Raw genomic sequence first — 26,775 nt, forward strand, 5'->3', positions numbered from 1 at the left:
GTCTGTTAATTAAAGTTACTTACAACTAATACTTTTAGTAACATGAGAAAAAGAAAAATTAAGAGTCCTCCAGAATAATTCAGCTGCACACTGACTGACTATATGACAACTTTATATATTCTTATTTTTTGCTCTTATACATTTTCTTAACTGAAAAATGTTTAAACAGGCCCTTCAAATCACTCCATAGAAAATTCACTGATAAAAAAATATTCTGCTTAATCTACTTAAGAAAATTAAGGCAACTTTTTGCATAAGATTGATGTGTAGATTAAACAAGACTGGTCTGTGTATGATCTACTTATTTTTTTGTATGTAAGAAATTAATTTTCCCAGTAAAGTCAGCGTAATTTTTCAAGTAAAGTCAAGTAAAATTTAGTTGATTATACTTCAAAAATTAAGTTATTTTACAGGCAAAATTAAATAGACTTTACTTGCAAAATGCATTTCTTATATACAACAAATTAAGGAGATCATACAAAGCTGGGTCTTGCTTAATCTACATTTAAATCTTGTGCAAAAAGTTGCCTTAATTTTCTTAAGTAAATCAAGCACAATATTTCAGTGAAATATAACGGCAATCAAGTTATTCCATTTAAGATGACACACTGACATAAATATGTGCTTCAGAGTAGCTCTTGCATTCTGATGCTTAAAATAAAATGTCCTTTTGTGGTCCTCGTACTCTAAATTAAAACAAACAGCTTTTGGTCAGTGTTCTGGTAATGCTTTGCTTTTTGCCCTTCACATAACAAATAATGTTTGTAATTCAACAAAATGTTCACGTCTCAGTAGCCTCAACTTAACAGTCAGTAGTTGTGTTCTCTACTGAATGAATAATTCTTATGGCTGTTTTCTGTAATATTAACAATGGCCCCACACTTTCAGACAGCCATTCAAATATTGCAAACTCCATAAACAATAAAGAATTTTCATTGTCATGTATACTTTTCTTTGTTCAAAACCAAAGTAATCTTTGATATCTTTTGTTTTTTAAAAGTGTCAAATGAAAGTTCCATCTCAGTTTCATTATCACAACTAAAAAAAATTAATTCAGACACTTCTGTAATATTGCTGTCTACATACAGTAAATGTTTTCATCTTTTTTTTGATAAGTAAAAATAAACTTTGTTTTGTTGAAATTTTAGGAGGTATCCAATATATATACAATGTTGTGAAATGTAAAAAGCATGATGCCAGATTAAACGGCAGGGTTTTCCCCCGACCATTTAATAAGAATAATAGATTTTATTTATAATGTACTTTACATTCGAAACAAATCTCAAAGTGCTACAAGATAAAAGCATTAGCATAAAAAAACAGATAAATAAAACAACCAAAATAAAATCATATATAAACATCATGAATAAGAGCATAAAAGCAAGTAAAGCAACCAGCCAGTGGAGTGAACCAGTCGAGAAAAGAGCTTTTTGTCCCTCCGCCCTTACCTAGTTGCGTGAGTCTGGAGAAAAATAAAAGCAACACTTTAAAGACGACACAGTGTAGCGTACTGGTAGACTTCTGCAGCACTTTTGTAGTGGAGGAGTCACATTTGTAGTTTTACCCTCCAATAACTACATCTTTCACTCCATAAATCCAAGAACAGCGGGGTGACACAGTGATAGGTCTGTCATGGTGTCACCTAGAGTGGCTGACTCACCGACATGTGACACTGACTTGTGTATAGTCACCAGGGATCCCACACACTTTGATTGTGTGCCTATTCATACAGTTCATCCATATCTACCCCGTCCTTTCCAAAGAACCCCTCTGGGCCTCAGAAGGCTTTACATGACTCCTAAATCCGGATCAAATTTCACTGATCCCAACTTTGAAATTGGACGTCTTTTGTAATTTCATGCGCTTTGCCATGTCCGTCCTCTCCCTCTTTATCTGGAACACGCTTATTAAAAGGACAATTGAATAAATGCCTTAATTATAGAAGTCAAAGTAAGAAAGTTAGTCATGGCACTATTGAGCGTCCCCTATCACAGAGGTCTAATTGTGTTTAAAAATGCCTCCGGGCTGCTTCATTGATCCCACTCAGCTTCTTTGGAAGTTGCCAGAAAATAACTTGGCACTTTGCAGAAGTTTACAACCCTGACAGGAACATGTGGAGAGCCTTTACTGACGAATATGTGCAGTCACACACTGCTGATTGCTGCTGACGCCTCCAGAACTCATTTAAAGCATACAGTATAGCAGGGACACTCCATCTGCTTTGCTTGGGGGTCAATTCTGCAAAATGACAGGAGGCCAGGGGCCAGTAGCAGCAGCCCCATACAAGATTTGAGGACATTTACGGGATTTTAGGACATTTCTTGGATTTTTTGATGTTCCTAGGATTTTAGGACATATGTATGATTTAAGGGCATTTACTGGATTTAAAGACTTTTCTCAGATTTTAGGACATTTCTAGAGTTTAGGCACATTTCTAGGATTCTAGGACATTTCTTGGATTATATGACGTTTGTAGGATTTTATTAGGAGTATTTTTTAGGAGTTTAGGATGTTTCTAGGATTTTAGGACATTTCTAGGATTTGAAGACATAAGTGTCTTAGCTAGGACCTCTGTTGGGGGTGTGGGAGATCCTCCAGTGGCACTTTTTTTAATAAACAAGCTCTATTTTGATTCTGTTTCATGTACTCTGGCACCTTATGTATACTAAAAGTACAAAAACTCAAAGTACGAATCGCTTTATTTCATTGTGAATTAGAAAATGGGTTGGGGGGGGGCACCCAGCACTCTATCCAGGGCCCGTCAGCGGGCCGCCTGCTCCCCTTCATGCCATTTCCAGTGCTGTGGCCTTGTTCTTTTTTTCTCTTTTTTTTTTGAAGGGCATTAGAGGGAGGGGGCGGGTGTTGTTGGTAGCAACTTGTATGCTGCTACTTTCCTGCGAGTGAGAGGAACAATGTCTGGAAATGAGTCAAGCCCTCGTAAATGTCCTGTCATAGAGAGGTTTGGTAGTACCACCCTGTTCTCCTGCTGCACAGCTCCTCACATAAGCTACAGCTCGACACTAGCGGGCCGCCTGCTCCCCTTCATGCCCTCCACGGACAACATGGCAGGACTGTGTGCGATGGCCTTTGCATCCGGAGGTGTAGTATTGTGTTTTGATTCATCTTGTGAGAAAGCGTTTGACTTGTCTGCCGCGGCTCCTTCAGTCTGCGTCTGTCTTCCTCTCATCCTGGCACCTTGGCAGAGAAATGGGGCAATGCAACACTCGCGGCTCTCCAGAGGGAGATGTTGTAATAGGTCAGCTCTTTGAAGGCTGCTAGTCAAGTGCAAACGCTGTGCTGCACAAGTGTGAGGCAGCTGTTTCTGCTTCCCGGTGCTTCCAGGCTGCGAGGACGATCCTGGCAAGATGTAAACAAGAACTGATCCGCCCTCCGTTTGAGAAATTGTTTTTTAATTGGATGCAGTGAGCAATACCATCTGCTATAACCAGAGGGGGTCATTATCTGTGTTGAGATTGATAATCTGATTATTAGGAAGGAGAACAATATATGAGGCTGGAGATTCCCAATGGTGTACTTCTCTTTAGTCTCTTTAGTTGTGGTTGGCATTGACCAAATTTTGGTTCAATATCATTACAGTGTTTAACCCTTTGAAATGTAGATTGACATCAGTTTAACTGCGTTGCTTTCAGACACCTGTCACATGCCATTTAACCCTTTAAAACCCGACTGAAGAAGTGAAGAAGAAATTGTGAGAAATTAGTAAGTTGACAAGAAAATGAGTTGTTACAAAAGAGAGAGAGTGTTATTAGAATATAATGTATATAATTTTTGTTTTTTTGGGGTCATTTTCTTGTTTGATTGATGTTTTTACTTTTACTTTTTTGCTTATTTCCAGGTAATTTTTGTGAAACATTTTACTTATTTCTTGCTAATTTTTGAGCCATGAAGTTGCTCATTGCTTTTTTGCCAGGTTTTTGAAAGAAATCAAACACATTTGCTTATGTTTCAAAGGTTTAAATTCACTCTTGGTCCCTTTGTGCTCATATTTCTGAGTGTTCACCTCCGATTTAACATAACATTATCACTCTCCCGCACGCCTTTGGCTCTGTACATCTGCCACTTCCCTACAGCGACGCTCTTCCTCCCTTGAACCTAATTCGGTGTGTCAATCCACACTTCACACACTCCGAGCTCATCTAAAGATGATGCTCCGGGCACTCCCCAGGCCATGACTGAAGTTGGGCTGTTGTTATTTAAAACTTTGTTTACACCTTGAAGCGATACTTTTTTTGGTGTAAACTTGAAGACTTTGGCTCGAGCTTCAAACAAAACACAGAAGTCTTCAAAAATTCAATGACATCATTCTAGATCTGAATATTGAATCATTCTGAACTGCTTACTTTCAATGGGAGATCTCAACTGTTAGCACGCACCCAAAATACAGCTTAGCAGTTTTATTGAAAATCACTGAGCATACGTCAAACAGTGAAACGTTTTTGACATGTACATTTTAATAATCCTCCAAATTAACATCCATCAATCTGTTTTTCACAACACTTACTAATAGAAGGCCTAATTTTTAAAAATGATTTTTTATTTATTTATTTTTTTTCGATGAGACTTGATCCGAATGGGACCCAAATAGCTGAAGTTCATTGAATCAAGCCAGGGTGATTTAGACCTGATCCAAAATCCAGTCTTTTTTTAACAGACTCATCTAGAGAGAGAATGGCTGCACTGATAGCATCATAATGATCCACTAATTAATAAACCACGGAGTCCAAACGAGAGGCAATACATGTCATGATTACTGCACTTTACTTTGGCGTTGAGAGCATAAGACTTGTGGTAGTAAAGCACCTATGGTGACGTTTTTATTGTAGGTGGATGTGGAAGTTGGCGCTGCCCTGGTTCCCTCATCAAAACGCCTTTGAGATTTTTCCTTTGGATTCAGGATCATTGCTGAAAATAAGCTCTGTGGTAAACAAATGTATATGATCCCTACACATTTTGTTCAGTAAGATAATCTTCACAAATGAATGACTCTTTTAGGATTTTTGAAGCCTAAATGCAACCACCAGAAGTAAAAAGCTAATGCTTGGCTATATGATTACTTATTTTAACCACAGACCTTATTTCAGACATCTAGCCAAAAATCCATTCAAAAAGCCATAGCATTTCAGCTCCTGTGGTTTCCTTGTCTTAAAGTCTAATTTATTTTTGGATTGTAGCACTCATTCTTGGGCCACTCTTTAATAATAATAATAGTAATAGCAATTTTGTATTGCTCTTATCTAAACAATTATGGGATCACTTATCTTCACATCTATTTGTTGAGGATTATAAACAAGCAAAATTTATCTAACTACAACATTAAGTCATGTATTTAAACTTCTCCAGTGTAACCGCTCATCTTCTCATCAACACTGATTAAAGATACAAATCTACGTGCTGCAATTTACCACTTACCGAAAACATCTGTTGCAATTAATTATTGAATCACATACACTGTGTTAAGCATGTGATGTGAGAGCTGAGGAAGTGTAACATGATGTGTAGGGTCACCTTCCTCACACACAAAAAAACCTCGGTGGCACATGATGCCACCCCCCCCCCCCGAAACTCCATCAGTCATCCACTAATGCTGGCATGGGGGAAGAAATACTGGGTAACTATGGAAACACACTGCAGCGATTCTCCAAGGCTCCTTTCCTTTCGAGGCCTTGAGTTAACAGGATTAGAGGGAATTCACAGAGGAGACCCCAAAGAGCACAGCCTCTTTGTGTCTCTCTCTCTGATCTCCACCGCCCTGACTCACAGAGAGATACAGAGATACTGAAGTCACAAAGACATTCGTCACCAGGCAGACAGACTGAATGTATAGCTGCTGGCTGAACAGGCAAGACAACAGAGGCCTGTGTGGTGTTAATCCTCAGTCACGTACCGAGTGTCTGGTTCCGTGTTTTAACCTTAGGGACTGTTTGGTGTATTTTACTCGCTGTTCATTCTTCATTTTTTGATAGTTTTGGCTGTGTTCATGCATATGGTATACATATTGGCAAGATTATGTATTTTTGTTTAATTTTGGCTGTGTTCATGCATATGGTATACATATTGGCAAGATTATGTATTTTTGTTTAATTTTGGAATTTCCAGCTCAGCTCCTACAATAAGTCTAAAATACACAATGGAAATTAAATTGTTACATTCAGACTGTTAAGTGAAAAAAATTGCACCATTAAAACCCATTCAATCTGACATTTTTGATCCCACAGCCATCAAAGCATAAAAACACGCATTGTATTATTTCTGGGTGTCATTCTGGAGAAAATACATGCTATCCACTAGGTACACTGTCACAGTCAGTGTTGCTGCAAATCATTGACATATCCCAAGCTGGGATTATCAAAAAAATTAATTTTGCATGTAGTATATAAAAAATATATATACTGTATTTTTTTAAATCTAAAAACATAGTGACATGTCAAAACCTGGAATTTAACGGGTTAAAATTCTGAAAATTAATGTATATTTGAAATATATATTTCAAATGAACTAAATGAAAGTAGAAAATCATATTAATTAATTAATATTTTTATAGCCTAATTTTGAAAAGTGCATTTGGTGTGAACGATACAAGTGTGAGTATTTGACACTGCACAAAAAATAATAATATATAAAATCAATGTTGCTGCTAATCATTGACATATCTCAGGCTGTGGTAATCTAAAAAAATGTACTTAGCATGTAATATATTGAAAATAATTCAATTTTTGTGTTTTTTCATTAAAAAAACATAGTGGTATCATGACAAAAACCTGGCATTTAAGGGATTAAGATTCTGCTCAGGAATAAATATACTATATTTATGATTAGGACTGATTTTGTTTAAAAAAAAGCTTCTAAAGCTTGATTTTGAAAAGCGGGCCCTAAGGGATAAATCACTCCCTGTGACAGCCTGTTTGCATACAGAGATGAGCACAACTTAAATTTTGGGACATGATTCAATGTGCTTCTCAATACCACTTACCAAAAAAATGGTCTTATATATATTTTTGGAGTGGAATAATATCAGTGTAGTACATTTGAGACATGAGCCAAGGATGGTGAAAGAGAAACAAGAACAAAGTCTTAGCTTAACATTATGGAGGATGTGAGCCCCCGTTAAAACCATCTGGGACAAGGGTTCACCCCAGGGCATAAAAACACAGCTCTGCACCCATGTTACTCAAGAGATAAACACCAAATCTGATATACAACCAGATCCTGCACAATCCTTTTTCAGATAAGGAGGGAGGGTGGGGGGGGGGGTTGTTTTTAAAGATGCACTTTTACTTGCAGACAATGTCGTCCTGACATCCTCACAGCTGACTAACAATAGCTCGTATATGGTGGGCTGTGGCTACCATAGCAACAGAGGCAAAAAATGAGCGAGTGGAGGAGGATATCATAGCCGCACCCATTACTGGAGCGACCAACCAGACTGGAAAACCAGTACAGACAGGGGGAGGCACTGGGAGAGACGCTAGTGAATAATTAGTGGGAGTCAGGAGGCCGACGCCTGATGTGCCTCAGCCAACCGCTTCACTTCATGCTGTGCTGACTTTCTGTGGCCAACACATGTAAATTGTCTGATGATTTATTAATCTGTATGGCTGCAGGTTGATCAGTCTGTACTGCTGCATGTGTTGCTGCTTGCAATACAACTCTATGCCTTTTAAATGGGCACTCCACTAAAGTTTACTGTGACTATTATCTACTAATATAGCCCTGATGATGTCATCATGGTTATTTCAGCTTGGGCTTGGACTTCCTGAAAGGCTACCATAAAGTCTGAGGTACAGCCTGGTGGCATGATGTTTGAATGAAGTGGATGTTAAGCATGCAAGTAGGGTCTAATGAAAGATGCTCTCAAGTGGCATGTAGTTTCCAACTTATGACAAAAGATCAGGATATCTCCACCTCTGCTGTATTGGTTTTGACTGGGGATATCAGTTTCAGTTAATTTTGCTTTTGATAGACCAGCACCCATTAACCGGTAATAATTAGCCTAAAATGTCCAGTTTATCCTCTCTGAAGTAAGATTTGACAGCTAAACTTTCCTTCCAGACACAGTAATTCAAATAAAATTGGTGTTACAGGTGGCAAAATGTCTTGAAACAACGTGGAAGTGTTTTATGGTAAATTTCTTATCAAGCTTTCTAATACACATCATATCAGTTCTGGACAATGATTGCATGATGCCCAACTATTCATGTGTGTTACCTCGTCTGTGAGTGAGTTACCCGTGTCCTCTTGATGTCACTACGTCTCGCTGTCTGATTGTGCATCAAATTAATTTGTTTTCCTTTTTAAGATCCGTCTGCTGTAACACCCTGAAATCCAAATTTCCTGCAGCTAATAGAACCATAATGGTTGCCTATCATCGTTTCCTGCAGTAATCACTTGTTGAGTGATTATCTGCACACTGGAGGAGGGCTGGAGCTTGACGGAGTAATATGAAAAGGCACGATGCACGATGGTTGAACAACTGATGATTATGCTCATTATGGCCTTTGAAATGACCCCTGATGTCTGGTTTGGACTGCATGTTTTGTTGAAATGCTATTTCATATGTCACTGGCTGTGTTTGTTTAGCTATACCCATTTGAATTGTAAGGGAGTCATATGGTTTATGTAAATTTGGGTCAGTCAGCCATTTATAAGATTGTGTAATAGTAACTTTGCCCACACCATCTTACGGTTACCTTAAGTTAGTTACATTATCTGTTAATACTTAAGTACTTTTGTTTTGTTTTTTTTTAAGATTTTTTTGGGGCTTTTTAACACCTTTATTCGATAGGACAGCGTGAGTATGAAAGGGGAACAGAGAGAAGGGGTGATGTGCAGCAAAGGGCCAAGGCTGGAATTGAACCTGCGCCCGCTGTGGTGAGGACACAGCCTCTGTACATGGGGCACTTGCTCTACCCACTGAGCCACCAGGCGCCCCATAGAGTACTTTTGTCGTAGTACTTAGCTTTTGAAGCAGCCTGAGATCGAACCTCAATGGCCAAATTATCACTGAAGTGTTGCTGACAGAAATATTGCTAAATAATGTATTAATTGGCTTAGCAATAGCCCACAATATTATCTGTAATTTGCTGACTTTGAAACATTTGATGTCTGAAATGTCCCAGTTTAAAATGCATTGCAAGACTGCTGCAAAAACATGGCTTGTATAAGGATTCACAGTATCCTTCATGAATCTTACATGAAGTACATGCAGTTAGTCTGAACAGTTTTAAGTACAAGCTGCTGATCAGAAGATTGTATCAACTCGGTGGATAAAAACATCAGTTTCACAAAGGTGGAGATGCAACAACTACACACATCTACAAATCACAAATACGTTATATTTGCACGTTCCATAGGTATCATATCAACATATCTAAAGTGATGTGGATTATTAGCTGACTTTGTCATTTGGAGGTGGAGGGGATGGGGGATGGTGTGACACCTAGGCGAGAACCCTACCAAAACCTGTAGTATTTTAGTTAGTTATTGCTGTTTTACAAGCTGCTTTTTAGCCACCCAATGTGGGTGTTTTTTAGCGACCCACTGATGTTTTTCCACCGGAATAATTCCATGAAAAGTGATTGTTTTTTACCAAAACAGTTCTGCACTTCCTGGTGGGTTTATGCCCCCAAATTGGGTATTTTGAGCCAAAACGATCTTTTCCTAAACATAACAAAGTTGTTTTTGTGCGTAAACCCAACCCCATATTAGATGCAGCACTGTTGATATGCAAAGTTTTAAGTATCCGATGACACAAGTGTAATAGTTGCAGAAATATACAATGGCAACATTTTTTGATGGAATTGGGTTGCATTTCTAGACTGTGCAGTCGGTACTTCCTCTGATTAGATCATTTATTGTACTCCAAAGAGGAAATGTGTTTCCACAGCTTGCACACATGACTCCATAGTATTATGACTACAGTTTGTTGAGAGCAGAGATCTGTGTCTGCGGCTGGATGGGAGTAGAGTGAAGGATTAGTTCATGGAGTGGCTGGAGTCGTATGCTATGGTGAGTGCTTAGCATGGGCTGGAAGGATGGGAGCAGGGAAGTTAATGTATTAAAAGGTATAATGTGTGATCATTGTAGCATCGGGCGGCTCGGAGGTAGAGTGGCCGCCACTGTCGCCTCACAGAGTGATACGAGTGAGTGTAATATTAAAGTGGACCCTAAGGGTTAAAACTATCTTTGCCATAATGGTTATTTATATAAGTGCCATCAATGACAATGCTGATGGCATATCAGGGTCTTGAAAGTTGCCCAAGGCCATTTTATAGGGGATAGTTTCAAACACTACCCCTTTAAAACTTTGTTCTGAGGGACAATGGGACACTTATAAACAAGGGATGGGGTAAAAATATGACATGGGATCATGTATCTATCTGTTTGACAGGTCTGTTTCAGCAGGTCACAATATTGATGAATACTGGCAAACCTTTTGTATGAAAATACTGTTCAGCACATTACTTGGTGCATGTTTCTACCCTGCAATTTATTAATAGCTGACTGCATGCTCCTGTTATATATAGCAACACCTTCATGGTCTCACCTGAAAAAAAAAACAAAACATTTTGGAGCTCTAATAAGTCCATTCATCACCAGGAGGAGAAGAAAAGGAGAGATGGAGGTTTGGAAGGGAAGAAGGAAGCAGGGAAAAAAGGAGGAATATGAAGGAAGAGGGTGAAAGAAGAGTGTCGACTGCTGAGTGAGGTAGTGCAGAGGGAGGCAGGCACTTTGGGCGTGTGTGTGTGTCTGTGTGAGCATGCGTATACATGATAGAGAAACCTGGTGTGTGTTCCCCTCACTTGAACTCAGACTTCTGGTGAAGGAAGAGCTGCAGGACCTTTCCCTCAGCGATCACTCTCTTCTGTCACTCCATCTCTTCTCCACTCTAGTGTAGCACACATCTCCATCAGTTCCTCACCATGCTGGTACTCTACAACTGTTTCCTCTCTCTCCTAGAATCGATCTATCGCCGCGGGGCCAGAAGATGGAGGAAACTGTACCGAGTCAACGGACACCTCTTCCAGGCCAAGCGCTTTAACAGGGTGAGTGTCTCTAAGTCTCTCTGATCCACTCTTCCTGCTGGGGAGGGTGTGCAGTAATGCCTCAACAATGCCTCTGTCACTTCAGTTAAGGGAGCCCCATTTTACTGGGGAATACAGGAATTATGAAAAACCTGGATTTGCTGGAAGACACAGGAAGTTTAAAATGATGTTAGATCCTCACTGTATTATACTGATAGTATTATTGACCCTTTGAAACCTGGATTGACATCACTTTTCTTGTACAGCATTCAGACACCTTTCACAATTTAAACCTTGGAACTGCGAGCAAATAAGGCTTTCTTTCTTAAATAAAGGCAATGAGCAGCATGACAAGAAATGTTCAACCAATTGCAAGAAATTAGTAGAATTAGAAAATTATGTTTAATGATGCTGGGAGAAATGTCCCAAAAACTGTCTTTATTTTATTTTATTTTGTGCTTATTTTTGTTTTCCAGTTATTTCTTGTACTTTTTACAATTTTTTGTGTGCAAATTTTTGAGGGGTTTTTTGTTGTTCAAGTTGCTCATTGCCTTCTTCCCATGTTTTTGAAAAAAAACAAAACAAACAAACAAAAAAAAAACCCTATCCAATTTGCACAGGTTCCAAACAGTTAATTTGTCTCATTACCTTCTTTACAAGAAATCAAGCCAGTTTTCCAAAGTTTCAAAGGGTTAATCAAGAAAATAATTAACTGACAATGAAAATAACTGTTAGTTGCAGTCTTACTAGAAAAAGAGGCATAAATCTGTGTCTATGATGTTCGATGTATCTGTGACATCAGGGCCGTTTTCAGTTCACACAGCAGCGGTTACAATTTGTTATTTCTGAACGAGTCAAAACAAACTGCATTGATCTCATCTACACATTTGACTTTGGAATCTATTCTAGCTTTGACTGAGGAAGACAACCTCCCTGTTCTTAATCCACTTCACAGAGCTCTGATTGGCTGGTGTGGTTGAGCTGTCAATAAACTGGATTTAGTTGAATCATTTGATATTGGCAGTGGATCAAAGTCTGAAACCAGACTCTGTGTTTAGGGAATTGGCTGGAAGAAAATCAGGCTTGAGTATGAAGGATCATTCTTGGCTTGGTTAAAGGTAGCCAGGGAGCCAAACAAATCTGCCAGCTCATGTTTTAATTTCTCTGGCAGATGTGTCTGGTCTAGAGCTCTGAACAAGCCCTGACCCATATGAACCTTCACAGTTTCTGTCCAAGCCCGACCTGAGCCTGATCCACGGCAGCAGTTTTGGGCCTGAGCCCTATTAAAAACCTGAATTTGTACTATACTTTTATATATTATAATTTTTTTTTTTTTAATGTGAAAACATGTATAACAAGGTATGGGCTGGTTTTATTCAATCCATTAAAAGTGCCATTTAAGCATGAGAAAGTTCACAACAGTTTAATTAAAAAACAAACAAAAAAACCATTCAATAATAGGGCTCAATTTGATATTGATCCAGTCGCTTCGATATCGATTCAGTTATGTGTGTTGATGCTAGAAATACCGAGATATTCTTTAGAATACCTTCTGATATGTGTTCAATAAATCCAAAAATAAATTAAAGTACAGAAAAGTGCACATTTTTACCTGAGCCGCACTTAACTAAAGTAATAAACATTCAGCAGGATTTGTAAACCTACATTTGTGTGTGATCCACAGCAACAGGTTTCAAAACATCTGTGTGGTGTCGGCTCAAATGGTTACGTAGGTTCGTCCTATTGTTGCAGTGTTTTAACACTGTCTCACGAGGTTCACACACGATGTAACTACTATCAACTTAGTGGATCCAAATGTCGTCTTTAATGTTGTCAGCGCTGATTTCAACACACTGCTACCTCGCACCACTGTCGCCATTTTAAAGAATAAACAACAGATATTTGGGGGTCAAGCAGGCCTCTGAACAACGTCAGTCACTCTCGGTCAGCACTAACACCGCCACCACTGGAGCGGGGCGTTATTACAATGGAAATAATCGATTTCAGGATTTTTTAAATCAATATTGAATTGGTAAAAAACATATTGCAATGCACTGATGAATTGATTTTTTTACCCAGCCCTTTTAAATAAAAGAATGTGGCGAGAACTTGATTCGATTCAAGTAATTTGGATCGGGCGAGATGGGTTGGGCCCAGTGGGGTTTGGGCAGAGAATCAAAGCTCTAATCTGGTCCCCCTCCTATTCAAACAGATGTCCAATCGCCCACATCCTGGACAGGCCAATCAGAACTAAAGCAGTCTAACATGGAGCAGGTTTGACACAATGATTGACAGAGGAGCGTAATCGTACTCTGATCCAGCAGCACAATGTGGCAGCCTCAGATCAGACTGTCAGACTAGCAGTGCTGATCAAATATGAATCAGGATTCTCTTACTGTAATGTCTGCTCCCCGCCTACAAAAACGTTTTGCACAATGGAACAAAAGCATTATTCTTTTTTGTTGATAGGGTTGAATATGTGATATGCATTTTAAGAAAATGAAATACTGATTCTATGGTAGAAACCCTGTGGTTCACCAGGTCCTTCAGCACTGTGTCTGAGTAGCATCTGTTACTAAATGACTCAGGATGATCATCTCCAGTTCAGGAAACACTTTTCAGTTTTATTCAAGGAACTACTCATAACCAAAATTTCTACCATACCCACGCTTGGGCAAGGAAAAAATAATGTTTTATAGTGTGTCTGTGCAGAGGATGTGTGTCTTTCTGTGTGGAGGATGCAGTACAGTATGTCACAAACATACTGCAGATAAATAATGTACCACAGGTAATCAAGTCATCGCACCAGCTGAGCTATCTGGATATCGGTGCATAATTCATGCTGTCCCAGTTATCACTTGTTTTGCAGTTGTGTCATCTCAGCTTCGTGCTACAAACACACACACACACACTCACACACACACACTCACACACACACACACACACACACACACACACACACACACACACACACACACACACACACACACACACACACACACACACTCAGGTATCTGTATGCACATGTGGGCTTTTATTATCTCCCTGAAGAAGATGAAGAGCTGCAGCCTCTGTCCTGAAAACTGGACTTCAGTGTTGTTCTGTAAAGCACAATTGTCACTCTGGACGCCACAAGCCAGATATTAATGCTGCTTCAATCAGACCTTAAGTACTTAAAATATGTGTTTCCTCTGAACGGGGAGAAGGAAGGTCAGGTTCTACTGCTTTATCTGTGTGTTGTGGCCTTTGTGAGGCGTATTAGCTTCAGCCAGACCATCCAAGGATATGATTTTGTCATGTGTCTCTTAGAGGAGCTATTTACAATTACAGTCATCAGTTGCAAATGAAGGCAACTCATAACTGATAGCAGAGCCAGAAGACAGCCGCTCAATTCACGCTGCTGTCTTCTGATCTTCATGTGTGGTGTTTGTGTAGAGTTTACTTTATAGCTGATTCAGCTCAGTTTTAACATTACATCATGCCATTTGAAACTGTTAGCCCACAGTCAGTGTTAGATTTCCGTCTGTCATGTTTGACCTGCATGTTTGGCACACTGCAATTCGTTTTTTGACAATAACAGCATAGTTTTTTTACGCAGAATAAGCCATTCTCCCTTTTTTCCAAAATGGTCAAAAGTTAAAAAAAATTAGCAATGAACTTGGGGCAAAAGTCACTGTGAGCTGACGTCCATTGATCTTGAGAACACCTTCAGGGAATTTCCTCTAATTCCAACTGATAAGATTTTAGGGCTCAAAAGTCACCCTGTCCTCACAAAACTTGTTTTGACCATAACTCAACAATTTATAATGTGACAACATTTCACACAGCTGTCTAATAGGATGAGGTAATGATCTTTTATATCCAAAAGATCAAAGGTCAACTTCACTTCATAATGTTCTGCAGGGAAAGTTTTTCGGGCCATTACTCAGCTTCATAAGTCAGGAATAGAAGGGGACACATTTGGTGAGATATTGAATTGGTGACACTAATCTGTAAGATGTGCTGAGCGTTTTGCAACACATATTATCCGCTGTCATGGCTACATATGAGTCATGACAGACATGAATGTAAATTGTAACTGCAACTTGCAGAGGCATACAACCACAAGGTGGTTATTGTAGTTTCCTTCTTACTTTGCTGTGGTCAGTATGTTTCTGGGCACCTCATATGGGTGAGGTTGGGAAGAAGAGGTAGTGACCGACCAGACCAAGAGCAAAACACATTCAAGAGGGAGCTAGAAAAAAAATCAGATGAGACCTTGTCACCTTTTACTATTTTTTTCAGTTTGTTCAGTTTTTTCCTATGTTTTTAAAAGAAATCACATCTCGGGTTTCAGAGGTTTAAATGCTAGTAAAAGGCATCTGAATGCAGCACAAGAAAACTGATGTGGAGAGGAGACTGTTGTAATTTTCAGATTTCTCTGGATATTGTTGTATTCTAAACTGATAAGTCATGAGTGTGTGTTTAGCTGGTTAAGCGGTTGGTTTTCAGACGGATTTCTCTGACTGTTGTTGCTAGGCCAGTTTTCAGGCTCCTGGTTGGTTCACTATGTTGTCCTCAGCATATAAATAAGCCAAGGAGAAGTAGGTCAGGTTTCTCCTCCCTCCTCTCACTCCATCCCTCTCCTCCCTCTCAGTCTCCACGTGTCTGTCTCCAGCTCTCTCCTCTCTCCTCTCCATCTGCCCTCATGTTGCAGTGCAGAAAGCTGCTTTGTGGATCCCTCTCATTAGACATAATGGGGTCTCTTTAGCTGCTGTTCCTCACGTGATGAAGCAGAATTCAGCCGTAGATACTGCATGTTCGCCTCCACAGGCGCCCATCAGGGGGGATGACTGACATCAGCTTCTCATCCTACAGACAGAACATCCAAACAGAAAGTCATGTTGGTTCTAACAGGCTGCTGGGAAACTGAGAGGGAATGTCTTAATTTCTGCAACTGACACAAGGCAGGTTTCCATTACAGATTTGTGCAAAACTTAAGTGATATTTTCGAAACTTCAGCGTTATCTTTGAAATGTAAAAAAAAAAAAAACAGTAGCGAGATGACTGTGTTTCCACTGACTGATATTCTGCAACTCCTCTGATGATAACATTCCAAGAAATATGGTGATGGATGTTCAAAACATTAGCAGCTTTATTTCTATTGCAGCCACAGCACTAGCCGTCATTATTTCCAATCCAAGGCCACATCGGTGTGTTATGGAGCAATAATAGAGGAGCCAGTTCCTACTGACAAGCACATAGCCATTGCATCATGTGAACTATAAGAGCAAAAAAAAGTTTTAAAAAATATAGCTTTTTCAAATCACCTGAAATACCACCTAATTTTTACCCCCTTATTTTTTAAAAAAATGGCATGTTTCTTTAAACCATGTTTTATATTCACAACTTTAATTTGTGCAATAGCAGGGTTAATGGAAATCAGCCTGCAAAGATGTTATCAGATCAAGAGCTGAAGTGAGGTGCATGAACGCAAACATAATTACCATATTTACCTTTTACGGAATATCACAGAAATCGCCCATGTGAATGCAAAGTCAGTTTTTTAAAAAATTAAGTATCTTTAAAACAGAAAATTAGGAGCATTGTGTGCAGAGGCATGTTCTCTGGGTGCTCTGTAGTGTAGCCTTTTTCTGACCCCCTGGTCATCATCTAGCCCTGTGATGATGAAGGTGAATGGGGGAGAGAGTTTTTTTCCTGTCTGTCAGTGTTGGACAGTAGCCTCAGCAGGGGGTCACAGAAGGGGGTGAAGCATCAGATTTTAACCTCACTAATTTATCTGGAGGATGGATGGAAAATAGCAATGAAAAGACCTGAGGAACAGGGAGTGTGGCTGGAGAGGAGAGACAGACGCCGTTTTTACACAGAGATGTCGCTATAGGGCCACTAAAAAGTCCCTTCTTTATGCCTCCTTTTTAGACGGCATGCTGGCATCATGGAAACAAAAGAGGCATGACGATGGATGCCTATTGAATTATCGTCTGGTGTATATGCCAAAAAGGGTTTTCTTGCTTCTGGGTTTTCTTCTAGGTTGCCCACTGAATATGCGAATATCGTGTTGTCAAATTTCTGGATTTTTGGACATTTCTAGGATTTTAGGATGTTTGTAAAATTTTAGGACATTTCTAGGAGTTTAGGATATTTTAAGGATTTTAGGATGTTTCTTGGATTTTAGGATGTTTATTGGATTTTAGGACATTTAGGGCTTTGCTAGGACCTCTGTCAGGGGGTGCAGGGGTCGATCTTCCAAGTGCGCACGTGTTTTTTTTTGGTTTTTTTTGATAAACAAGCTCTATTTTAGTGCTGATTTATGGCACCTTATGTATACTAAAAGTACAAAAAACAAGAATCACTTTATTTTCATGAAAATGGTTGGGGGGCCAAGAAACACTCGCCTGCAGCCCGTAAGTTGAATGTCATTGGTCCAAAAAGACAGAATGTAACAGATGTAGGCAAGTGAGGGGAAGTTTCAGATATCGTTTTTAAATTATAAATTGCATTAGTTTTATTAGTAGTGGTGGTCACTCTTTCCCGTCTTGTCTCGGATTCTTTGGAGGCTGCTTTTGGTTTTTCTGGAAAAAATATAGTTGATATTTTTGCTGATCCTTGTCTCCTTTGCTGCTGTATTGGCCTGATTTCACTGCATGGACTCCTGCCATGTGTCGTCGGTCAGTTTGTTCTGATGACTTCTCTTTATCAGAGGTGAATCAGACAGCCCATAATTTCCCAGCATCATAGGCCAGTCAGTTTCCAGGCACTCATATGATGTGTAATGCTGTTTGCTGGAGGGAGGACTGTCAATCGATAAAAGCTTTTCTCATCTTCTCATCCCTTTAATCCCAAGACGCAGGCAGCTGCAGGACTCTGGACAATCACTACTTCCTCATGACGAACACATGAAGAAGAAGGATGCACTCCTTATCTGGACTAGTGTCAGTCTCCTAAACTCAAACACTTTCTCCCAAAATACAGTGACTGAAATGTGTTGCTCCTCTTGATCCTGGCTGAAGGACTGTTCAGTGTTGTTTGACTCTAAAAAGAGAAGTGTTTTTGTTGCAGATCTGTCACTGGTCAGGCTGGAATATGGCTGCAGCACATGTCATGTCTTGTCGACAACTCTTTCTGAATCTGTGGTAAATCCTGGAGTTAATGTAATCCCAGCATGAAGTTCACTCTGGGATTACATTAACATCTCTTGCAGCACTGAGCAGTGGGCAGATGTCCAGCTGGGCCAAGGACGTCACTGACAAACTCAGCTGCTCTGACACAAAGTCAGCCACTGCATCACTTTGCTTTCTTTGGAAATGTGAATATTAGAAGTAGTAGTAGCCTACTTCTCTATAATACAACAATTCCTGAAGGCGTATTGTAAGTTTTTGGTCTTCATCTAATGTAATAGCATCAAATAATGGACGAAACCACTGCGATGTCACCCACTGGTTTGTAGACCCCCAGTTTGAAACCTTGATGCTCGGGCCACACTGCATGCATGAGCAGCGCAAGAGGATAACTTTGCTGAACTGCTGCAGCTAGTGCGCTTGTTGTGTTTACACTGACAGCATTGGTGCTGCAGCGCCACTGCAGAGCAGTTGGCTATTAGAACTATTATATTTCCACAGTTAAATTGTGGTACATGGAAATGTACCACATTTTAACTGCAAATATTTCACAATAAAAGGCCTTTCATGTTGGCTTCGTTTTTCAGCCCCTTCTGACACTACTGCATCGAAAAGTCTTGAAGCAGACTCTGTGGCATGCAGCCATTGTTTTGATGATTTTCTCCTCTTGTTTTGGTGGTTTGGGTACAGAAACATCGCTCTAGGACATTTTGCTTCAACATTAGAGTTTGTTTTCATTTTCCACTCAAGCTGTTAATTGTTCTCTACACTGAGGTTTTAGATAACCCCCACCCCACCTAATTTCTTGCTGGAACTGAGAAATTTGTAATGTCAAGAGATGATTGCTGATCATTATCTTGCAAATGACATATCTGTGTGCTGTAAGTTGCAGGTAGCAATGCTGATGACTTGAGCGTCTATTGAGTAAAATACTTACTGTCTCCCAGTAACTCCAAACCACTGGTGCTTCCTGGGCTCTTCTTAGAAAACACTTAGAACAAAGCTCGAACAGTAATTGGGTTGTCAGCACCTTAAGTCAAACTACCAAGTGGAAAAAATAAGAGCTGTTTCAACACAGTTCAGAAAAGAAAATCTTTGTAGTGATGCAACAATGTACAACTTGGCTGTCTTAAAAGAGCTCATTAGAGTTGGTTATTTTCTGTAAGATGCTGCATATGTCTAATTATATCTAGCAGTGTAACAGCAGCAAATGGATAATATCTAGCAGAAGTTATCAGTGTCTTAGTAAAAACATGTTATAATTCATATAATGGCTAGTTGAGTAGTTAGCAAAACCAACAAAAAAAAGGTACACTAAGTTGGCTTTACTTACATCCCATCAAATGTACATAATCATTCTGTTCTGAATATATTGTACATATAAATAAATATAGATGCATCAGATTTTATTTATTACAGTTCATCTATTAGCTGGTTTAGGTTTTTACTCAATCCATTGCAATAAACATGCCACTGGACCACTAAGCACAGTTTACTTCAGGACACAGAAATAAATAATACAGTTGTCCAGTTACACAATAAGAAAACATCCAACATAATAAAAAGGAAAAAAGAGAAAAGGTCGAGAGGTCAAAAACTGTTTGAAAACTGTCAAGAAAGCTGCAAGCAGAAATAGCACAGGCCAAGCAGGTTGTATTCTGAACAGGAACTGCACTATCAGGTCAAAATTGAATTTGTTCAGTATATTGGTTAATGACCAAAAACCTGCAAAACCGACGGCGTTCCCATGCACCTTATTTGTCTTCAGCGCTAAGTAGCATGCTGAGTGGATGTGGTGACCATTGTACCTGCTAAATCTCACAATGTTAGTGTTATCTCTGTATCTCATCACTGCACTTTTTTAAGCCTGAGCTCTGCTTATAGATCTGTGATAAAAATAACATATACACTTTAAAATTTAATTCAGGGGACCTGTCACTACAATCTAATTAAAAGTGGAAGCAGGAAAAAAAAATCTTATTTATTGATTTAAATAAACCTTGTAAGTTGCAAACATTACTTTGATGAGTGTTGACAAAAAAATGGTGATAATCAACCTAAAACGGTGTGTTATTTAAAATAAAATTTCTGCCTCAATTGATTTGAAGAAAGAAAAAAAATCAAATTGTAGTAACTTAATGAGATTGGCGTCAAAATTCTACTTTTTTCCATCTTCAGTTCAGGATTTAAAGTTCCCTCCTCTGACCACTTAACATGTCTGAACAAATTCAGACAGTTAAGATGTTGTGTTAGGGACCTGCAGGCCAAACAACTACAACACAAAGGACATTTTCTTACTTAAAAAACTTTGAGTTAATGCTATTAATCATTAAGTAAGTGCTACTCAAAAATGCATTTAGTTGTTGAAGAAAAGTTAATTCCCCTAACTTAATTTTATGAAGATGATTGAAGAGGCACTTCAATCACTTCAATGTTGTTTTTTTTAAAGAATGTCAAAAGTCAAAGCTTAACATAATGTAGTGTGTTTGTTGCACGTGATTTCATTAGAAGCGTAATGCAAAGTGTTGCATTATTATGTTTTTGATGAACTACATTATTTGTTTTGTTTTGAGTGGAATCCTCCCTGGTATTTTTTTAGCCGGTCCAAAGCCTAACGCAGTGACAACATCAACATTTCTCTTGACCTCACACTGCAGATTCCTGTCAGATTTTAGAGTAAGTGAAAGGACGAGGACAAAAGTTAGTATAAATGTTGTCGTAAACTTCTATGCAGAGTTCGATTAGACAGACTGAAGGAAGCCTTTGAAGTCTGGCTGAAGCATTTCCATGGCAACAGAGCGCTGTGACTGGGACTCTTTGTTCTCTCCACTGTCAGCATCCACACCCTGTGAATGGATGTTGTCGATACACCAAAGCTCACACGCTGCATGTGTTCAGTCTCCAGTGACACATCATGGTGACAGAGTTATTGATGTCCAGGGACGCTGAACATCCTTTGGTACTAATATAGCAATGTAAGACACAAGCTAAAAACATCAGTACAAAGACAGGAGAAACACTCTGGAGAGAGTGTTACATAACAGAGTGAACTTCAGTCAGTTCCTGCTGTACAGTACATGGATGTGACCAGCTGGAATGATAATAGTTTATAAAGGCTAGAGCTTTAGCTGTACAAACAAGTCCAAAAACTATCATGTCAACATACATGTTTTCAGCTGGTACAGTTGCACAGCATACTTTAACTTAACAACACGTTCCACACAGACTCAACCAGTGACAGTCAGTGTGACTTTAAGACCTCTGAATGTTTCATTTCACAGGTCTGTACATTACTACTAGTAAGTTTTCTGAAGAGAACTATTTCATTTTGCAAAATTAAAGCTAAAATTGTGAGGAAAAAAGTAAGAAAACAGTGTTCTCTTGTTGAACTATCAATTGATTATACAAATAAATTGATAAGCTTGTGTCTTTTTGTCATAACAGGTCATAACATGCTGAAATGCAGAATGTGTTTATGCACAAACTTGGAATTGAACATATAGAGCAACAAAAGTTGCCATTGACAGATAGATGAGAAACTCATTCTGCTTGGGTGGAAGAGCTGCATTTGAAAGAAAGAAGGAAGTAAGACGGAAAGAAAGAAAAAGAAAGACAGACAGACAGAGGGAAAGAGAGAACGACTGACTTTTGACATTTTTTAATAAAACACCAACAGAAAAATTGCCTCTCCAGTTGTTTTCATAAAACCAACCACTTACTGACGCACGCACGCATGCACGCACGCACGCACGCACGCACACAAACCCTTAACAACACATCAGCAAACTGCATCACAATCAATAATCATATGCAGTCAGACCACCTCTCTCCCAGGTGTAACACATCTAGAAACAAAGAAAGAAAAGGGAAGGAGAGAAAGAGAGAGAAGGGAAGAAAAGAATGAATGAAACACAGAAAGAAGGAAGGAACAGACATGAAGTGACCATGAAGTCTTTAATTAGTAGCAGTTTACTGACTTCACTGGAGAAGTATGGAAACCACTTGTAGTGATCACAGTTTTGGTGATCAAATGCTTCTATGGATCAGAAATGTTGGGATAGAATCATTCCTACACAATGCTGTTTAAAAACTTAACTTATAATAATTAAGTAGTCCCTTTACAGTGTTTATTTTTGGTCTTATATACAAGACAACATGAGGAAAACAATTTAAAACTACAGTGATTCAGTTTTGTTCTTTACTTCCATGACACTTTGCCCAACAGTGACCTGTCTACTGTCAGCCTGCTACCTAAGGCTGCTGCTGCTGCGTGCTTATTGACGGAAAGAAGAAAGTCATTTTATTTCGATGAAAAACATCGTCTCCTTGAGGCTTATGGCTGCTGGTGATGGAGACAGAAAATGAACGTACACAAGGAAAGTCCCTGTGGTTGAAATTGTCCTCGTCAAGTGGATTGATGATGGCTGCGTAACACAACAGCTGCTGCATTTTTAAAGCAGTCAATAACATTCAGAAGCCAGGCTGTTTTTTTCATTACTTTATATTCATGTACTAAATATACAAATATCAATTAGCTGGTAATCTGCATGAAAATAATGAAAAAGGGAAAAAATAGTTGTAATAATCATCCACTTATAGAGATCAATTTGACCAAGGCAGACCTGGTTATTACGTTTCCACTGTAATTCACACATAAAGCATTATCAATGTGTTTGTGGAATTTCAGTTCTGTGTGTTAATCTGTGTTATGTAATCCCCTAAAGATACAGTGTTTATCATCTGAGTGGTATTACTCAAAAACCCATTTGTTTATTCATTGATTCATTTACTCGGGGTCTGCAGCAACTCTGTTAGTATGAAATCTATCTTTTATCTGTGCTGTTGTTGTGTTTGTTTGTCTTGTTGGTTTTCGTTTTATTATGTAGTCTGCAACTGTGCTCAACACTTTTGCCCTAGACAAAAGTCCTTTGGGACAATAAAGTTTATCTTATCTTATCTTATCTTATCTTATCTTATCTTAAATACAAAAAGGATGAAAGAATTTGAAAGCCACAAAGTCAAAATAATGTGTGTTCCAACAGTACTGAGTAATATGTGAAAAATGTCACTAACCAATATATTAATATGATGCATGAGTTTCTGTACTCATAACATTTTTTTTTAAACATTAACTTGTGAATAAAGACATATTTTACCCTTTAAAAAAAATCTAAAGCTGCACTAATCAATATTTTCATTTTAACCGTTTGATACCTAAGCCAATTGTTCTGATTTCTTTCAAAAACATGAGAAGAAGGCAGTAAGAAACAACACATGATTCAAAAATTAGCAAGAAATTAGTAAAAAACAAACAAACAAGAAAATTACCTGAAGATAAGAAAAAAAAACTCCTAACAAAAGCATATGAGAAAATTTCCCCAAAAAAGTGCAGAAAATGAGAAAAAATATTTGTTTATATTTAAAATAATTTCAAACACAGAATTATAATGATTATAAATAAAGCTTTCTGGACATTTTTTGTAGTTTTTTGATAATGTAATAATTCATTTCCTTTGTTATCTTTGATTAACTACTTGCGACTAATTTGTGTGACATTTCTTTCCAAGTTAGATATTGCATTCTTTCCTATGTTTTTGAAAGAAATCTAAGCAATTTGCTTAGGTTTCAAATGGTTAACAATGGATTTAATTATTATTTGTAATTTTGAAGAGTCTGCTAATAGGTACCCTCTAGATAACCTTTTGCGTCTGCTGTTGATGTTCCAGGATGCCGCAGCCGTGATGTCAACATAAGCACGTGGTGGGATTACTCTGCATGTGGTTATGTTTAGGCAACACAAGCACATTGCAAACAACGTCAACAATGCACATGCTGGCACAAAACTTTGAATTAGGCAAAGGAGGCACATGGTAAGGTGTAGAAATGATGACTTTGACTTTGAAATGAGACAACTGGTGTTGGTTCAGTCTCAGTGCTTTCATCAACCCTATTTCCAGCAGCAGCAGGCAGCTGGTTTCTGTGAAAAAGCTTCAATAAAGTCACTGATCACTTCATACTCAGCAGCAAACAGCAGACACACACAGTTTAAGACTCGCTGGTGAATGTAATGGAACTTTAATCATCTAAAGTGACATATATATTTCAGAAGTTGGTGGAGACCAAAGTTAAAAGAAGAATACATTTTGGACTAAGGGGCGTTAAGAACAAAAATGTGTTAAAATAATATGAATAAAATAAAAAATAAAGAATAAAATAACAAGAATGCCAATAAAAATGTGTAATAAATCTGATATATGACTTCATCTGGAAGGGTTCACCTGTCACTATATGTTCACTACATTAATATATCGGTCAGTTGTTGCTGTTAATTAATCTTTGATGAAAAATCAATAGTGCTTATATGAGTCAGTGTGTGATTCAAAGACTGAGCTAAGACTGTGTCCTGTCCTGTGTGTGTCTTCCAGAAAGCCTACTGTGGCCACTGTAGTGAAAGGATATGGGGGCTGGGCAGGCAGGGCTACAAGTGTATCAACTGCAAACTTCTGGTCCATAAGCGCTGTCACCGACTCATCCCTCAGACCTGCCAAAGGCTTATGGTGAGTACTTCATCTTGTCCCCAGCAGCAAGCAGCAGCCTGTCGTAACAGACACCAACACACACTCTCAGCAAACTCTGGAATCAGGCTACCACAACACAGGCTCACACAAGTATATATATAGAAATTTTAGAGTACAGAACACCTGGATAGGTTTTGAGAACAAAAAACATACTTGGCTGAGTTTGGGAAAAGATTTTGGTTTTGATGTAATAATATAATAATAATAATAATAACTTTTATCTATATAGCACTAAACAAGCTCCATTTAGATGCTTTTTATACCTTACTTACGTTCAAAGCACATGAAAGACCCCATCGGGAATCAATTTAATACGGCACACACTCAGATCATGCGCTTTTCAAAATCAAGCTTTGAAAAAAATTACACATTATTATTTTCTACTTTCATTGAGTTAATTTTTTAACCAACATCAGTCCTAATCATAAATTTCATCATAAATATTCATTCACAGCAGGATCAAGGACCAATGAAATTTCATTTTTTAAACGTTGTCTAAAAATGACCAATAAATCTACCCTACCTTACCTTACCTTATTTTTCAGAATTTTAACCCTTTAAATGTCAGGTTTGTGTCATGATGTTACTATGTTTTTAGTTAAAAAACAAAAATGACATTATTTTAAATATACTACATGCTAAGTAGATTAAAAAAAAAGTTTTCCAGATGATCACATTCTGGAATATGTCAATGATAAGCAGCAACATTGATTGTGACAGCGCACCTAATGAAAACAGCATGTATTTTCTCCATATGCCAAACATGGTAAAAATTACACCATCAGATGGAAAATAGTAAAAATGACAAATTCCAAGGCAAAAGCCCAGAATACATCATACAATGTATGTTTTATTCTTTGATGGCTGTGGGATCAAAAATGTCAGTTTGAATGGGTTTCAATGGAGCATTTTTTGCATTTAACAGTATCAATGTAACAATTTAATTTCCACAGTGTGTTTTAGACTTATTGTAGGAACTGAGCTGGAAATTCAAAGATTAAATAAAAATACACAATCTTGTCAAAATGAATGCCAAATGCATAAACACGGAGTGTAAAACCATGAGTGGATATTTCAGTGTGTATTTGGGAGAATATGTCAGGGGATGTTTAGGCGGACTTATGAATTGCTCTCTCCAGGATCCAGCCATGCCATCACAGGAGCCCCCTTCAGATGCCAAGAGTGAAGAAGTGGACCTTCCACCAGATGACACAGAGGACACAGATGGAAGTAAGACCTATGTATCTGTTTTTAACAATTCATGTTATTGGGTCCAATTTTATTATGTCAGAGAAATCATCAGTATTTACAGTACATCTTCTGACTTCAACTTTGCCAACTGAGTACAGAACAGTGAATAAGGTGATGATGACAGAATTATGAGGAGAACTGATAATTAGCTGAAGCATCTGTAAGATTTAGACTTGGTAATTTTGCAAGAGAAAAAAAGCAAGTGTGAATCCAGTGAACTTAATATGTTAATGTAAGGGATGAGCAGTTTGATAAAAGATAGTTCAGTGTCACGGTGAGGGATGATATTACCAGGATACAGCACCTGAACATAATTCATGCATAATTCTATGGCTGTCTGGTCACATCAAAATGAAAAATGTCTCCCTCTGCATTGTTTTATTAGACCTGTAGGAAAAGCGTCCTTGACTTTAACACTTTGAGTTTGTGCTTCCATACTTGACTTTGACAATGTGTTTGTAGATAAGCTCCTGCAACACATTGTTCACATATTTCTCTTTCTCTGATCAAATCCATACTGGATACTCATTCTAAGCAGGTGATCACCAAGTATGTGCAGTGTTCACACTGGAAAAATGACAAAATATCTAACAAAAGTCAGAGTACAACCTAGTCCTCCTCCACTCAAAAATGTGTTTTTCTTCTGTGCATTTCCACTAAAATATCTGACCTTCAACTTGTTTCCACAGAAACAAGATCATCTATGGTCACCAAATCAAAATTTGATTTATGCATATATGTACATGAGTCATTTAATGATGCACAAATTTTGCGATTTACTTCACG

At 38.4% G+C, this 26,775-nt stretch overlaps 1 protein-coding gene across 1 annotated transcript in view; it reads left to right on the top strand.

Annotated features, from left to right (window-relative positions):
- Positions 1-26,775, top strand: part of prkcz (protein kinase C, zeta) — a 166,327-nt gene that overhangs the window by 73,197 nt on the left and 66,355 nt on the right. The window contains exons 5-7 of the mRNA XM_042491932.1: positions 10,978-11,063; positions 24,586-24,717; positions 25,878-25,968. Coding sequence (XP_042347866.1) covers positions 10,978-11,063; positions 24,586-24,717; positions 25,878-25,968 — 309 coding nt within the window. The remainder of the gene's footprint in view (positions 1-10,977; positions 11,064-24,585; positions 24,718-25,877; positions 25,969-26,775) is intronic.

The sequence above is a fragment of the Plectropomus leopardus genome, chromosome 8 (genome assembly GCF_008729295.1).
Source record: "Plectropomus leopardus isolate mb chromosome 8, YSFRI_Pleo_2.0, whole genome shotgun sequence".
Classification (NCBI taxonomy): domain Eukaryota; kingdom Metazoa; phylum Chordata; class Actinopteri; order Perciformes; family Serranidae; genus Plectropomus; species Plectropomus leopardus.